General features: G+C 36.5%; 1 protein-coding gene and 2 long non-coding RNA genes across 3 annotated transcripts; 2 read left to right on the top strand and 1 right to left on the bottom strand.

Annotated features, from left to right (window-relative positions):
• Positions 1-439: 439 nt before the first annotated feature.
• Positions 440-2,298, bottom strand: LOC110929286 (ras-related protein RABA1f). The gene is made up of 2 exons (XM_022172415.2): positions 1,926-2,298; positions 440-1,050 (listed from the first exon to the last, which is right to left on the bottom strand). Exons 1-2 carry the CDS (start codon positions 2,144-2,146, stop codon positions 618-620), a joined length of 654 nt encoding a protein of 217 aa, XP_022028107.1. The 5' UTR covers positions 2,147-2,298; the 3' UTR covers positions 440-617.
• A 3,203-nt stretch (positions 2,299-5,501) lies between these two features.
• Positions 5,502-8,107, top strand: LOC110927808. The gene is made up of 3 exons (XR_002585913.2): positions 5,502-5,627; positions 6,291-6,378; positions 8,060-8,107. It is a non-coding gene; the product is annotated as an uncharacterized LOC110927808 (long non-coding RNA).
• Positions 8,108-10,950: 2,843 nt separating this feature from the next.
• LOC110927809 lies at positions 10,951-14,615 on the top strand. Its single transcript, XR_002585914.1, has 2 exons — positions 10,951-11,083; positions 14,400-14,615. It is a non-coding gene; the product is annotated as an uncharacterized LOC110927809 (long non-coding RNA).
• The last annotated feature ends 3,022 nt before the right edge of the window (positions 14,616-17,637 follow it).

Here is a 17,637-nt window from a genome sequence, read left to right as displayed (position 1 = left end):
ACGTGCAGTTTGTAATCTATCCTATAAAATCTTGAAATTTTTTTTTTTTTAATCCAAAAAATACGTTCCAATTATTTAAAAATGCACTTTACATCAATATCGCAGGTAAGCGAGCAACAAGCTGGGCTGCTACCCCTTTCTGGATAGCAAACCCTAGCCTATTAAAAACAAACCCCTGCCCCCTGTTGATGAGCCACTGCTGTGGACAACCTGTTGGACCCTAGTCAACAAACGGATAGCTTCTGGAGCCAGGGATCCAAAGGTGTCGAAGGCGAAGGGGACAAATCTATCCTATAAAATCTTGAAATTGTTATTAAAAAAACACTAATTAAAAACTAATAAGTGTAGATTTCTAGATATAAATTAGTTTATGTGCACTGCTAAGTGGAATTGTCAAGACAATAAACAAGTATGTAGAGCACTTGAAAGAGAAATCAAGAGATTTGGAAAGAAAAATATTATAGAAATCAAAACATGTCTCTTGAATATTATAGAAATCACATATGTTACTTAACAAAGTCTGAGACCCAACAAGATGATTCTCAGTTCAATCACTGTCTTGTCTTCAATAATCCAAGACTAGAATTCAAAACTGTCTCAATCCTTAAAAAACATCCTTAAGCAGAGCAGCAACCGACTTTCTTGACAGCAGAAACATCGTCCTTTGACCCCACGTTAATGGTCTGCCCTTTCGGCAAATCCGAAGGATCATTAGCTGCATCAAGTGCTTTGCGGCTAACCACATGATAAATCTGTGTAAGGACTTCTGTAAACGCGGTTTCAACATTCAAAGCCTCCAAAGCCGATGTCTCCATGAAATAAGTGTTCTCTTTTTCAGCAAATGTTTTTGCTTCCTCGGTGGGGACTGCACGCAAGTGGCGTAAGTCAGCTTTGTTTCCAACTAACATGATCACAATGTTTGAGTCCGTGTGGTCACGAAGCTCTTTTAGCCATCGCTCAACGTTCTCAAAGGTGACGTGGCGTGACGTGTCATACACAAGTAATGCTCCAACAGCTCCTCTGTAGTATGCACTTGTAATTGCGCGGTACCTAAAGAACAACCAACCAGTGTAATTAGGGCTAAATTAGTTCTACAAAATCAAAGATAATTTACAACACATTTGCTCATATAAATGCGAAATGATTCTTGAATTTTGGAACAAAAAGGCAAATATTTGATCCCAAAATCCGATGCGTGATGCACGAAGCACATGCATCACATTTGCGAGACGTTCGCTACTAAAATAATACTAAAAAATATTCAAAGATAATATTTTAACTTGTTAACTTTTAAACAATAAAATATAAGATATTCTCATCATCTCTAGTCAAATATAAGATATTCTCATCATCTCTAGTCAGATTTGTTCAATCGATAGTCTAATTTATTCAAATACTCAGAAAACTCATTGATTAACTAATGGTCAGATTTGTTCAATCAGATTTAAAAAACTCGGACCCATTGCAATTGACGGTCTAATTTGTTCAAATACTGGTCAACCACATAAGACGCCACAACATCATGCATAAGATCGCGTCAGACCGCATAATGCGCACATCACATGCGCGTCACATAATCACATCGCGATATGCGAACTCATCACCGCATCATCTAACGCGCGCATTACGCGCTCCCGATGCACGCATTTTAAAAAAAAAACTAACACATGTATATGATATAAACCCTAGAAACAAATCATACAATTGTCCCCCTATTCCTTCCAATCAAGACATAAACCTTGGAAACAGATCATAGATCTTTGAACCCAAAAAAATCATAACCCACAACTTCAATTACCTTAACAAATTCAGATCCCAAAAACTTACAAACAACAAAACACCAAATCTAACCACAATTTCAAACCATAACATACAAACAACCACAACATAAAAAGATATATAAAAAAAATAAAAGATAATCAAACCTTTCTTGACCAGCAGTATCCCAAATCTGAGCCTTAACAATCTTATCATCGACACGAATACTTCTAGTGGCGAATTCAACGCCAATCGTTGACTTTGATTCGAGATTAAACTCGTTTTTAGCAAATCTAGAAAGTAAATTAGATTTACCGACACCAGAGTCTCCGATCAGGACTAGTTTGAAGAGGTAATCGTAGTCATCGTCAGCTCTGTATGCCGCCATTAACAGGGAATTTGGTATCTAATGGAGAATGGATTATGCAGGTTTAGGATTGTAGATTCGTTTAAAAGAGCTCGTTCGGAGATTTTCAGAATCTGATCGACAAGATTCACGAGAGGCGCGTACGCGTTTCGAAAATGAAGAAGATTCAATAAATATCAAGATTTTTCGACCGAAATGATAATAATATAATAATATTAATAAAGTTGGTGGATTTTGATTTTCTTTGCTATTAAGGTTTTAATTTTTTTAACCGCAATACCGTTCAATACCGAAAGTACCGGTATTGAAAAATAGTGAAAAGTGGTACCGGTACCGAATACACAGGTTTGGTACCGGTACTTACCGGTGTTTTATGTGACATTCCGGAAAATCAGGTATCCATTCTGGTTCAGTTCTCGTTACGGTTATACTTTAGTTTAGGTGGTTATTATAAAATACGTGTGCCGCGGATAATTTAGTGGCGTGATACTCGTTTGTATTTTATTAGCATAATACTCGACTATCGTAACCAAAACACTATTATGTGAATTACGCGGAAACTAAACTCGAAACCGAAACATTGTAATATGTTATTTTGCAAAACTTACGAGAAACCGAAACCCGTTACCTTGTGACCCAAAAACCGAACCAACCCCATTCTCCCACACTAATTTTCGGCCCAAACAAACCAGCCCAACCCGCCACCCCTTTCCTTGCGGCCCAACTGGCCCAAATCGCCCCACCCCCTTGTGTTTTATAATTACGTATGTTGGTGCATGAGATCAAAAAAAATAATAAAGAAACCCTAGTTGCTCTTCTCCTTGTGCGACGGCACCCCCCCCCCTCTTGATCGCATCTCCCTCTCCCTCTAGTTCTCTCATTCCGCTTCAAGATTAGTGATGTTCTTTATGTGTTTAAAGCTGCGTTTCTGTTGATGTTTGGGATGTTATATACCTAGGGTTGTTGTGATTTTTGATATGCTAGATGATACTTGATGGGTTAACTTGTTATTAGTTGATATTACTAAGTTTCATGATCGGTTAAACTCGTTCTAGTATTATAAAGATGAAAACTGAAAGCTGATTAGCATAAACAACCAACTTCAGTTGGCTGTAAACAGGTCGTTATATATCGAAAAATAGATTTTCTGAAGTCTAAAATGCACGATTTTGAAAAACGCTTCAAATGGCACTGGAATCACATTTTTCTGATGTCGTTTACTATTTTTAAAGAGCTGTTTCGTACAGCAGCTAAAGCTGCATTTTTTTCTGCAGAAATTACATGTTATGTTTTTCGTTATATCCTGTAAACTGGATAGAGTTAGGTCGTGAAATTCGTACAGTAGCTGGGCACGGATGTTCCCGAAAATTTCCCACTGGAATTTTGCCAATCGGACAGACGATGATTTTTAAATAAATTTTTCCGTGGACTGCAGTCAGAAAGTGACGAATCTGACTGCAGCCTAGTAGATGATTTTTAATAAATAATTGGTAATGATTTAGGTCTTGAGATTTTTACACAAGGTGATGCGGACCACTTGGAACTTTCTGTAATTTATTTGGAATTTTTGGAATAAGACAACTATTTTATAAAAATACCCAAAAACAGCCCAGTTCTGGACATCAAAGCTGAAATGTAATAAGTTGTTATGTGTGTATCAAAATGGTTGTTTATGCTATCTGAGAATGATCAAACCTGTTTTATGTCAACGAAAATGTTATGTGAGTTGTGTGCTATGATCACAAGTGATTATATGTGAAATAGGTATATGTATGTAAGTTGTCAACGTGATTGCCTGATACGTGTATGAGTTTCGTGCCTTACATGAACACACTAATAAACTAAATGGTAATCGTATTAGGACATGATTGACCTACCTCAACTCCTAATCACTTTAAAAGTCTAACCGAGCAATCAGTGGCGGACCCAGGAATTTTTCATGGGGGTGCGGAAATTTTTTTAAAATTTTAGGCGTCTAGATATATACATAAAAAACCGGTTCGGGTCGGGTCATGTAAAAAAAAGAACATCAAACTTAAATTTATATAATCATCAAAAACGCATCAAATGATGTTACAAACATATTTAAAAAGTCGCCCTACGGGTTTTCATTTTTTGAAATCTATCCAAAACATCATCTAAAGGTACTTTCTTAAGCAAGTCTTTCTCTATATAACTAACATATACAACTATCACTTAAATTCTCATCGCCAATCCGATTACGCAAGTCGGTCTTCACATTCTTCATTGCCGAAAAACATCTTTCAACGGTTGCGGTTGCGACGGGTAATACGAGAACAAGCTTCAATAAACGATATACCAATGTAAAAGTTACGTGAATATTTGTTGAAACCATTAACCTTACAAGACTTGACAAACCATCCAAGTTGGCGAATTGTTTATCTTTTTTCACAAAATCAATGTAGTTTCCGAGTTGAACCGGAAGCCTTCGTTTTTCGGCTTCATCGAAATCATATGGATACTTTCCGGCTAACTTTAGTATATTTGGAATGTCAAACGCACTAAAATTATCACACGGACTCAAACAACTGATACAAAGAAGTAGTTCCGATGTTACCTCGTTAAAACGGTTCCTAAATTCTTGAATTTGCAAATCTAGAACCGCATTGAAGCAATCATACTCGTAATAGTGCCGATTTGAGATGTTCGTTTTTCTTCTTGGCCATCTTGGGTTAATATATTCATCGTCTAAATTTTTCACCTCAAGTTCATACATGTCACAAAAAGAGTTAACCTTCTCCAAGAACTCATTAAATCCTTCCAACCTAAACTTTTCAAGTTGGTTTTTTGTGGAAGAAACCAATTTAACCGCATTCATCAAATCTTGTTCTTTACTTTGTAGACATTGGGACAATGTGTGTGATGTTTAGAATATGCTCCATCAAGTGTATGTAAAATACAAAGTCGTATTTTTTCATATCCTCTAGAAGTCCGTCCGCTTGTGTAACACCCCGAAAACGGGTTTGGTAATCAAACTCTGTTAATGCTAAAACGCGGGGAAAATACCGTTAGCGGTAAAGGTAACTCGGTAAATATTAGGATTTAAAATAAATAAACCTAATATTCAATAAAACGAGAGTAAATGCTTTTAAGGAAATAAAGTTTATAAGAAGCCTGAATTAACGAGACTTAAAATAAACTGAGTCATAATTCCCCGAACCCACTAAGTTAACTAGGAATATTTAACCTAGTTGATAAGTGGGAGTAGTGTTAGAAATAGTTAGATTGTGGCCTACTTAATAACTAACCAAATATGAGGGACCAAACTGAGATATCTTGAAAATGGTTTTAATAAAAAAATAATAATAATAACACAACACACACTAAAAAGTGTGTGTGTGCGTGCGTAGGATGGCCAGGAGAAAGCTCCCATGGAGCTCTAGCCCTAAATCCAACAAATCTCTCAAATTGAAGCTCAAATCAAACCCAAATCGTCTGCATGTTTACAAATTCGTGATCACCTAGTCATGGGGATTACAAGGTATGTTGAATTTTATGATTTGGTGATACTTTGAGATTATGATGAACAATCATAATCAAAATTCTGGAATGAATGTTGAATCTATGAGTGTTATTGTGATTATATCTTGGTTTAGAAACAAACCCTAGTAGAAAATTTGATGAATTGTTGTCAAAACTAGGGATTTGGTAATTACCCTATTATGTACTAAGTGGGTTTTATGTTAATATGATGAACACTCAGATTAGAATGTAAGATTGATAAGTATTGAGGTTATGATATAAGTTCTAGATGTAATTCATGAACACTAGACTTTGAGGTTTGAATGTGTTGATGTTAACCATGGTAAAGATAACTAGTTATGAGCTGTTAGTAAATATGTAAAATTATGCACACTAGGTGTTTGTTAAAATGCCTAAATGAAAACTAAAGTGTTGAAATTAGAGCGAAAAAGCGTATTTGAATGATATGGTGATTACGCGTAATATGAAGTGATAAGGGTTCTAAATATTGTGTTGATTTAGACTTAATGTTGTAAACCTTGTGATTTAAAGCAGTTAACCTTAATAAGCTAAGTTAACTAATCATGAAGTCGAATAGTAGTTTCGACATATGAAATAAGTGAGGTGGAATAGTCGTGAATAATTATGACTAATCTAACCATCTTACAATTTACAATGATAGTTTGACGATTAACAAGCTAGGTGAAAGCTTGGAAACGAAGCGGGTCAAACGAAGCAGGAATGACGGAAAGGCATAATTTGGAAGTAAGGTAAGTATGGCTTACACTAGTCTTATATTTTAGAATATTCTCTTATCGTTTTAGTTACGAATAAGATAAATACATAGTTGAGGTATGATGTTCCGACGAGTAGACGTACGGAACAAGATAGTCGAGCATGACAAGAAACCATGTTGATGATTTAAAAGGAGTTAAATCGGTAATTCGATCATTTTATGACAAATGGAAAATGAACTTTTAAATGGTTACCTTATAGTGTAAACCAAAACAAACAATAAGGGTAAAACGGTAAATTGGTCACACATTGACCATAACTATTGGTTTTAAAGGACACTTATGAAGTAAGCCTTAATAGGCCAAAAGGTGTTAAGAAATGAATTTTAGGTAAAATGACCGCACGATGTGAATCGGAGCGAGTCATATAGTCGAGATGAAAATACATGTCGTCTCGCTAATATAATCGGTCATTTAGACCAAACGGGTCAAAAGGTGAAATTATCACCCTTTGACAATATCGACTAACGGGTTGTCGAGTGGTATGATTTTAGGGAATAAATAGCACATGGATGTTTACGGCGCTATCTTTTAGCCGCCACTAAGGCAAGGTATTGAAATGGGTCAATATATTGATCCGAGCCAGGTATGTTTAATAACACAACTCATCATGTAGAATTTGGTGTTCTATAAGAGTTAGACAAGGTTAAAATATAGATATTCGGTTATCTTTTAGGCAAACCGAATAAATTGAGTTAAGATTATAGTGTTTTAGAAGCACATGGGTTTACAAACAAGAATTATAGTTAAAAGGTCGGATTTTGAGTCAAACAAGTATTTAAAGGTCCTTGTAGTAAAAGAAGGGTGAAAATTGACCAAATTGCCCTTGTAAGCTAATTCGAACGAACAACCTTTAAAGGTGGTTTGGAAACGAGTTTTAGGATTAAATAAATGCTTAGAATGAGTATGAGTAGTGAAAGATGTAAATTCTTGGGTCGAAAGACTTTATATGAATCTTTGCCGTAAAATGATAATCCGAGGGGTAAAACTCGGAATATATAGATATCCACATTAAACCCAACACACATATAGTTGTAGTGGAAGATTACTTGATAAGAAATGTAGGAATAAGATGCTAGAAATGAATGAAAGCGATTTCATGCTTTAAAGTGCTTAAAATACCCTTAACGGGTCAAAATAAGCATACGAGCGAAAACGGGTTTAAATTGTGTAATAAACCTATGATTAGAACCTAATATGGTAGGTAACATTAATTTGAAGAAGTGTATGAGATATAGGAATCAAACAAATACATTTGTTTGATAAAATGCATAAACGGGTTAAAATTCGATAAAAAGGTAACGAGTCGAAGGCTTAGAAGTCTCAAAATTTCTTATGTTGGATGTAGGATTTTAACTCCATAAGATGGAGGATTAAATTACGGATGCGTAGGAAAAAGAATCGGGTAAAACGGATCAATAACGAAGAAGTTATGTCCGTTTCCGTGAAAACTGGCATAGCTGAAACTGAGCTGCAGACCTGCTGGAAAAGTGCCTCCCCCGCCCCACGCGAGGGAGCAACATGGCGCCGTCATGTGGCGCGAAAGAACCCCTTTTTGTTGAAAAATTTGTATTTCAATCAGTTCGGCTTCCTGGACTCGTTTTAACACGTTTTAAACTACGTATGACTGATTCAATTCATGTTTTATGGATTGTAGGTATATTTACAGTACCGGAGGATGATCAAGCTCAACGAAGAACCGAACGCGATTAAGTTACAAGCTTCCGCACTATGTATCGTTGTTATGTTAAATGACGAAACTCACACATGTTATGTTGTTTAGTTCTAATTCTGTAAAAGTTTTAATGAACCCGTATTTTTAATGTATTTGAAATCATAATTACCCGTTTATTTTCGTAAATTATACGAAAACCTTTAAATAATAATAAGGGTGTTACAAGTTGGTATCAGAGCTCAAGGTTGTTGACAAATGTGTTCGGTTCGAGGCTTGATCGCAAATACGGTAAGTACATGTATATCAAAGGTTTAGTATGATTAAAGTGTTGAGAACAACACATATGGTTATCGTGTAATACACGTTACACCAATAAAAACGATATAGAATAGATATAGTCAACGAAATTACACGCGTTGATGCGTATAGTAGAAAAGTCTTGTATTATAATACGGGCATCCTTTAATGTTGAAATTACTAACTGTTGTATATATTTTAGTTGAAGGACACTCGCATATGAGGATAGCGAGAGTTTAACAAATCGCAGATTTGACAGAGGAACGGTCCAAAGAGTATGCTCATCAAGGACCTAAATCGCGTAACGGTCGCGAACAAGGCTAATGGCAAGAGAAGCCCGTCAGGGCAAGCATTACCAGGTGCACACTTTAAGTTTAATTGCACAAACAGTAATATGCAACAAATAAGTAGAATTTGAAAGTTGCATATGTAGATTAAAAACTTGGAAAAACCCGAATAGAAAATGTATTCGGGATATTGTTTCCAAAAGAAACAAATAGAGGCATTACTTACATAGGGCGTGATGTGAAAACTATAAAAAGGTCATGCGTGTCATGTGTTAATCGCTTACTCTGGCCAAGTAAGTAGTGGCATATGATACCATGAACTTCTTATAGCGGACACATTTACATCCGATGTAGTAAGGGTGGGGTGAATGAGACTAACTTAAATAGTACCCAAATGAATCAAAGAAGTAAGATGTTTGATAGTAAACGTAAACGTAAGTCGGATGACGGAAACGTATTACGTGAGAATAACGAGCCCGAGAGAAGGGACAAGGATCAAGTAAAAAAGAAAATACAGACCGACCAATGGGAATGCTAAGGCATAGGGATAAAAGTTGACTGCCACAAGTGATGAACTTCACACGGACAAGTCAAACAAATTAAATAAAGAAATAAGGACACGATTGAATAAAAGCGATGGGTTTCGTTAAGACGACCAAATAAGTTAAAACGAAGTCTAAAATCATATCAGAATGATTATTTTGAAAATGACTTCGATAAGGATACCCGATAGATGGGTATGATTTTAAGAATATGCGTAACCCAATAGACGGGAACGCGGATTAGAAAGTCAAAAGACTCGGATGATGGGTCATGACTAAAAGATGATAAGATTTTGCAAACAGAAATTTTTTTATAGTTACGTTCAACTATTTTAAGATGATTTTCGGGATCATCATAACTTATGATATTATAAATAATGCTAAGGTCTACGGGACCAAAAAGACCTTCGGGTCACAAATAGAAGGAAACGAACTGTTGGGTCTCACCTCAAAAAGGTGAAAAATATAAAGAAATAGCCTATGAAGTTAAGTGAAGGAACCTACGGGACAATAGTGTAAGGTGAGGGAACTTGTTACGATTCCCCGCGTAAAATGAGAACGGAAAACAATAAATATTGGGTTGTCAATTTCCTTGATATGAGTAATTGACATAGTTAAAGAGAAAAACGTTAGACGAAAATTCAGTTTTAGTAAGAAATAACATTTTTACAAATATAAATTCCGATAGGAAATTGAATAGTAAGCATGGAAGATTCAAGTCTTGACGCTGATAGGCGCAAGACAATATATTCGAAAAGTGATCTTTTCGAAAATGAAAGGTAGATATATAAATTTAACATGATGCGACACGATCACGGTTAAGAAATGTAATGTGAAGTAGAATCGCATTATAACCAAGCGAGCGGTAAAAAGTAACTGGACTAATAAGTCTAGTTAGTGAGACCGGTGAAGGTCAGCAATTCAAATCGAGAAATTTGGTTTGCTCGTAAGCGGAGGATTCGGAGTAACTGAACCGAATAAATGAATTTGAAAACAAAAGAAATAGTTGCTAAAAGTGAAAGATTTCACTAAAGACCTTTAAACGGGTCAAGGTAACGGATTCACAAAGAGTTCGATAATATATAAAAGCGATGGATATCGCTGAGTTAACTAAACTAGTAGAAATAACGGAATTACGTTATTTCAAGTTACATTATGTCGTATGAGGTACGTAGATGTTCTGTAACCAAAGAGATATTACCATAATTCTTCTGGTAATACTAACAATTGGTTAAAGTATGAGTAATGCTTAAAAGATTACTCAGGTCAAACGCATTGAGTTTAGAACTCAATGAACTATGTAAGAAAGGTTTCGAGGACGAAACCTCTTTAAAGGGGGTAGACTTGTAACACCCCAAAAACGGGTTTGGTAATCAAACTCTGTTAATGCTAAAACACGGGGAAAATACCGTTAGCGGTAAAGGTAACCTGGTAAATATTAGGATTTAAAATAAATAAACCTAATATTCAATAAAACGAGAGTAAATGCTTTTAAGGAAATAAAGTTTATAAGAAGCCTGAATTAACGGGACTTAAAATAATCTGAGTCATAATTCCCCGAACCCACTAAGTTAACTAGGAATATTTAACCTAGTTAATAAGTGGGAGTAGTGTTAGAAATAGTTAGATTGTGGCCTACTTAATAAGTAACCAAATATGAGGGACCAAACTGAGATATCTTGAAAATGGTTTTAATAAAAAAAAAATAATAACACAACACACACTAAAAAGTGTGTGTGTGCGTGCGTAGGATGGCCAGGAGAAAGCTCCCATGGAGCTCTAGCCCTAAATCCAACAAATCTCTCAAACTGAAGCTCAAATCAAACCCAATCGTCTGCATGTTTACAAATTCGTGATCACCTAGTCATGGGGATTCCAAGGTATGTTGAATTTTATGATTTGGTGATACTTTGAGATTATGATGAACAATCATAATCAAAATTCTGGAATGAATGTTGAATCTATGAGTGTTATTGTGATTATATCTTGGTTTAGAAACAAACCCTAGTAGAAAATTTGATGAATTGTTGTCAAAACTAGGGATTTGGTAACTACCCTATTATGTGCTAAGTGGGTTTTATGTTAATATGATGAACACTCAGATTAGAATGTAAGATTGATAAGTATTGAGGTTATGATATAAGTTCTAGATGTAATTCATGAACACTAGACTTTGAGGTTTGAATGTGTTGATGTTAACCATGGTAAAGATAACTAGTTATGAGCTAGTTAGTAAATATGTAAAATTATGCACACTAGGTGTTTGTTAAAATGCCTAAATGAAAACTAAAGTGTTGAAATTAGAGCGAAAACGTGTATTTGAATTATATGGCGATTACGCGTAATATGAAGTGATAAGGGTTCTAAATATTGTGTTGATGTAGCCTTAATGTTGTAAACCTTGTGATTTAAAGCAGTTAACCTTAATAAGCTAAGTTAACTAATCATGAAGTCGAATAGTAGTTTCGACATATGAAATAAGTGAGATGGAATAGTCGTGAATAATTATGTTTGGATAATAATAAGGGTGTTACAGCTTGTCTACTACAAGGAAGAGTTTGACCCGTTTCTACTATACATCCAAGAACTTCCATAATGTTTGGATATAAAGTAATCAAACGCGAAAGCGTTTTATAGTGGGAATTCCAACGTGTATCTCCGGGTCTTGAAAGTGTCATTTCTTGATTCAACCCACTTCCGGTACAAAGCACGTCTTCCATTTTTTCCAATTGTCTTCTTTGGCTTTCACGAAGCATGTCTTGTCGCTTAGAAGATGCACAAACGGCATTTGTTAAACATGTTATCGTTTCAAATACTCTCCAAATAGGTGTGTGTTTGTGTGCAACCGCCACAACAACTAATCGAAGTTGGTGTGCAAAACAATGAATATAGAAAGCCGAAACATTTTCCTTTAAAATAAGAGCTCTTAAGCCGTTAAACTCACCCGACATATTACTTGCCCCGTCGTAACCTTGGCCTCTAATCCTTTTCAAACTCAACCCATAACGTGCCAACATATCATCAATAGCCGATTTAAGTGTTAATGCGCTTGTCTCTTTGACATGAACATGCCCAATAAAACGCTCCTTAACAATCCCAACTTTATCAACATAACAAATAACAACCGCCATTTGTTCTTTTTTTGAAACATCACATGATTCATCAACTAATAAAGAAAAAACATCATCACCATGATCTTCAAAAATTTGTTTAAGTACCTCTTGAGCATAACAATGTTTAATGTCCGCTTGAATTTTAGGACTATTCATTTGGTTATTCGCCGGTGCATTCTCTAAGATAACCTTACCAAGCTCTTCATTCATTTCACCCATTCGTTCTAAAAGCTCTAAGAAATTTCCTTTATTTAATGAATCTTTTGACTCATCATGACCACGAAACGCCAAACTGCCATTCAACAACCTTTTTCCAAGCAAAGTAGAAGTACTTAATCTAAGTTTGTAATCAAGTTTCTCCTTAGGGGTCCTTTTGTCCCATTGTGTGTTTACCGCTTGCTTTTCGTTAAGTAAATCGGCACACTTTTGGAAACATTTGTTGTGGGCACTATTAACTAACCCAACATGTTTTGTAAGTACCTCATGTACTTTTTTCCAATTGTTATACCCGTTCAAAACAAACGTGTCTCTATGATCACCAAATTCGGACCTAAACAAGTAAGAACATAAGCAAAACACACGATCCGATTTTATACTATACTGTAACCATCCCTTGTATTCCTTTCGGTCATACCATTCTTGTTTGAATTTTCTCAACTCTTTACCTTGAAACGTTGATGTTGGATATTTAATACCCGTTGGTTGACATGGTCCTCTTAGTAGGTATGCCCTTCTAACATCATCTTGTTGATTCACGTTGTATGATGCTATCGCCTTGCGATCATGAGGATCCGAGGGAAGATCATTCACATCAACAAAATCGGAAGATGATCCAATTTCATCCGCTTTCCTCTTGTTGAGAAATCGCGCCATAACATCTTTACTCATTGTGCCTATTAATCACATACAAAATAAACAATTTAATATTTAATCAACAATCGGAAGATGATCCAAATTCCAGTATAAACATTTTATTATTAAATATTAAATTTAACATTTAATAATGAAATCAATTAATCAAGTGGAACCTATGGCTATAAATCAACAGCAAGTCAGCAACCTTTTTTTAATAAACCATTTGCCGACTTGCCGTAACTTTACAACAGCAACTTTATCAATTATCAACATTCAACAAGACAACAACCCTATCAAAAACCTTATCAAAACTCTTGAAGAATAAAATCAAGGAGTGGTACCTGGTCGATCGAAGCCTGTCTGCAGGTTGATCCTTCTTCTTTCTTGGTCGCTGCAGCAGAGAGGAGAGGGCGGGAGAGATGAAAGGTCGATTGGCTGATTGGGTTTATTTGGGTAATTGGGTTATGTTTTGTTAATTGATTTTGTTATTTGGGTTGGGTTTTGCCATAAACTTATTCAATTGGGCTTAATGTTGGGTTATAGGAATACAAATTTTATTTAAAGAGATTTGTTTACATAATTGGGTCGGGTTTAAATCCGTGTTCACAAATTTTTTTATATAAATTTCTAACTTTTTTTTTCTAAGGGGTGCGGTCGAAATTTTCCAAGGGGTGCGGTCGGGATTTTTCGTGAAAAATAACACTAAAATTTTTTTTTCAAGGGGTGCGGCCGCCCACCCACGGACTAAGGTAGGTCCGCCCCTACGAGCAATCAAAGGTGAGTTCACTACTTTCTTTACAAGCATGCATCGAGTAGGAACAAGAAAACAAACTTGCATCCTTGTAGGGGATACTTTACAAACCCATATCCTTGTAGGGGATATGAAGCAGATTTTAGTTAATGCTGATGTTGGATAATACACTCACTTCTATCACTTAAGTCCCATCTTACTACCGAGCTAGTTACTTGTAGGGCAACGGGGTTATTAGTTGATAGCGCTATTAGGTTTGGCACCCCCACGATGTACCTGGATAGGACGGGCGTGAACTAATGACCTTAACCACATGACCAATGTTTGATAGAGCATTGGGGAAGGCAAACAAACAGCCGTCTTGCGGTATCGAATTATTATAAACATATCTTAAAACGAACATTTGGTAACCAAACGTTTAACAAAACTGGGAACTCGCCAGCTTTATGCTGATACACTTTTTCTGCATGCTTGCAGGCCATTAGGTACACTGATATGGTACTTGCTGTCTGGGAAGCTGGAGTAGTCATGGGTCGTGGCGATTGGATAGACAATCGAAGTTGGATTGTTTTCTAAACTTTATACATTAAACTTATTGAACAATATTTAATGCTTCCGCTGAATACGTTGATTTTCAAAACTGATGTTTGAATATTACTATTCTCATTTAATGGAAATTTCTATTTTTACTTATGGTTCAATGTGATTAGTGGCTAGATCCTGGTACGTCACACGACTCGCGGGGGTCCCACTGGTGGTATTTTTGGGGGTGTGACAGTTTAGTATTAGAGCCACCGGTTATAGTGAACTGGGTTTTAAAATGTTTTCATAAAACCAGACTATAACCGAACAGTACTGAAAACGACCATGACACTCAGCTCCAGATTGCAAGGTTCGTCTTTTGTTTACTTTATGCATTACCCACCTAGCGTACACTCACTCACGATATTACATGAAACTACATACTTTACACTACGGTATGACTACATGTGCTGCTTGTTTGTGATATGATGCTTGATAGTGTGATACTACCCTTAGACTTTCGTGATCCCTAGTTCTGTGATATCCTTCGTTTTGTTACTCGAATATGGGGAACCTTTTTGCACGAGTTAGGAGGAACTGAGATAAACATGCAAACTGCATCATCATTATGGGTGCACACATAACAATAATGTGGGGTGCATGTGAGTCCTAGTGAGACTTAACAAGTGTGAAGGGGGTTCCGTCCATTATCCGACATAATGGTAGAATTCTGTAATCAATAGAAGTCATAGTGATGATTGACTTCTAATCAATCGCGATCCTTACCTTTTTCCACTCTTCTTATTTAGAATCATGAACGGACGGGGCAGACGTAATGGTGGACGTGGCAACATTGTGATGACTCAGGCGGAGTTGACGGATCTGATTAACACACGGGTGGCTGAAGCTCTGGCAGCTCAGCAAGCTGGTATGATACATACCAGGCAAAACATAATCCTTAGTTGTTTTACCCGATTCTCATTCGTGCGTCGTATTTTCCTTTTGTTTTAGGTCAACCTGCGAACCAAAACCTGAACAATCCACCTGTGTGTACGTTCAAAACATTTATGGATTGCAAGCCGCAGACTTTCAGCGGAGCTGAAGGTCCTGTGGGACTACTCCGTTGGTTCGAGAAAGCTGAACCCGTCTTTGCTATGTGTAACTGTCCAACTGGGGACAGACTGAAGTATACTTCGGACACCTTGGAGGATGGTGCCTTAACTTGGTGGAATGCCCAGGTGAAGATGCTGGGCATCGAGATGGCAAACGCTACTACGTGGGATGATTTTAAGGAATTGATGAGAGAGGAGTATTGTCCTCGTGATGAAGTGCAAAAGTTGGAGAACGAATACTACAACTTGAAAATGGTAGGGTCAGAGATTGAGGCTTATACAAAACGATCTCATGAGCTAGCAAACATGTGTCCCAACCTATCACGACCACCACACCGGAGAATCGAACTGTACATCAATCGTTTGGCGCCGCAAGTCAAAGGCTTGGTTACTGCAGCAAATCTTGACAATGTACCACGAATCATCCGATTAGCTCACAAGATCATCGACCAGGAGGTGGAGCGTGGCTCGCTACCCCCACGTGCTGCTACTACTAGTACTACTACTACCCCTACCGCTGACAACAAGCGTACATGGAATGATGTGGACAAGGCGACCAACTTGAACCAGTCGCAGAAGAAGCCTGACAACAACAACAGTCGCAGTTTCAGCTAGGGGTGTTCATCGAATCGAATATCGAATTTTCGAACTATTCGAATCGAATTGTTCGAATAATTTTTATTTTTTCCTTGAATTCGTATTCGATTCGAATTCGATTAAAACCTATCGAATTCGATTCGAATTCGTATTCGAATAAAAAACCCAATTCGTATTCGATTAAAATTTCGAATTTGAATCGAATTCCAATAAATTCGATTTAATTCAGATTCTTTAAAACATGTAAAAAAACTATCAAAATGAAACATAAGTTTTAAAGCAGTCATAAAGCATGATATCACATTAAAATGTTTCAAATAAAGTACCACAAGTCTAAAATTCAAAACGAGAAGTCGGGAATAATCACTCCACATTACAAGTTAATATTTTTATGGTTAGAAATCTATTCCTAAATTTGTTACTTAGGTTTTACTTATGGGTCATGTAGTGGGTTTGGTAATGGGTAATTTTAATACTTGGAAAAAATTTTGAAAATAATTTATAGTATAGCTTAATAAAAGTTATATATGTATTATATATAAAAATAATAAATAAAAATGTATAATTTTTATTCGAATTTCGAATCGAATCGAATTTGAAATATAAATTCGTATTCGATTCGTATTCGATTTACTTGACTCGAATTGAATCGAATTCGAATTGGAATGCTTATAATCGAAACGAATTCTTGATAATCGAATCGAATTTAAATGAATTTCGAATTTTTCGAATTCGAAACGAATCCTGAACACCCCTAGTTTCAGCCAGTCGTCTTCGGTCAACCAAAATCAGAACAACAGTCAAACTACGGGCTCTTATGGGGAAAAATGGAAAATAGCCGAAATGCAGCAAGTGCAACTACCACCACTATGGCCCGTGTACCCGAACATGTCAAAGGTGTGACAAGGTGGGTCACATGGCGAAAGACTGTAAAGCTCCATACTCAAAGCAGCAACAGCAACAGCCCCAACAACAACTACAGAGACAGCAACCACAGCAGAACCGGAGTAATCAAAAGGGATGTTACCAGTGTGGTAACGAAGGGCATTTCAATAAGGATTGCCCACAATTGAATCAGAACGCCAACAACAACAATGGGAATAATAACCGCCCAAATAACAACAATGCGGGGAACAACAACAATGGAAACAATGGTGGAAATGGCGCTCGTGGGAGAGTGTTTACAATTGGGGCAGGTGATGCTAGGAACGATGGCAACGTCGTGACCGGAACGTTTTCTGTCAACGATATTTTCACTTCTGGTATCTTTATTTCAAGTCAAAACCATCACACAAGTTGATTGACCAAACATCATGAATAAATTCGATGTAATTAAATACTTTTGAAACACTGAATCGTGAATGCCTATGATTGAGAGTTGTGATTGTCGATTGTCAAAACTAAAACCCTTGGTCTAATTGTCCTCAAAGAGTCTCGAGAGTCAATCATGAGTTTTTCCATAACCAACCTCCTCGTTTGGTTGA

Source organism: Helianthus annuus, chromosome 3, assembly GCF_002127325.2.
Source record: "Helianthus annuus cultivar XRQ/B chromosome 3, HanXRQr2.0-SUNRISE, whole genome shotgun sequence".
NCBI lineage: Eukaryota > Viridiplantae > Streptophyta > Magnoliopsida > Asterales > Asteraceae > Helianthus > Helianthus annuus.
The sequence above is the reverse complement of the archived record's forward strand: the minus strand, read 5'-3'. Positions and strand labels throughout refer to the sequence as shown.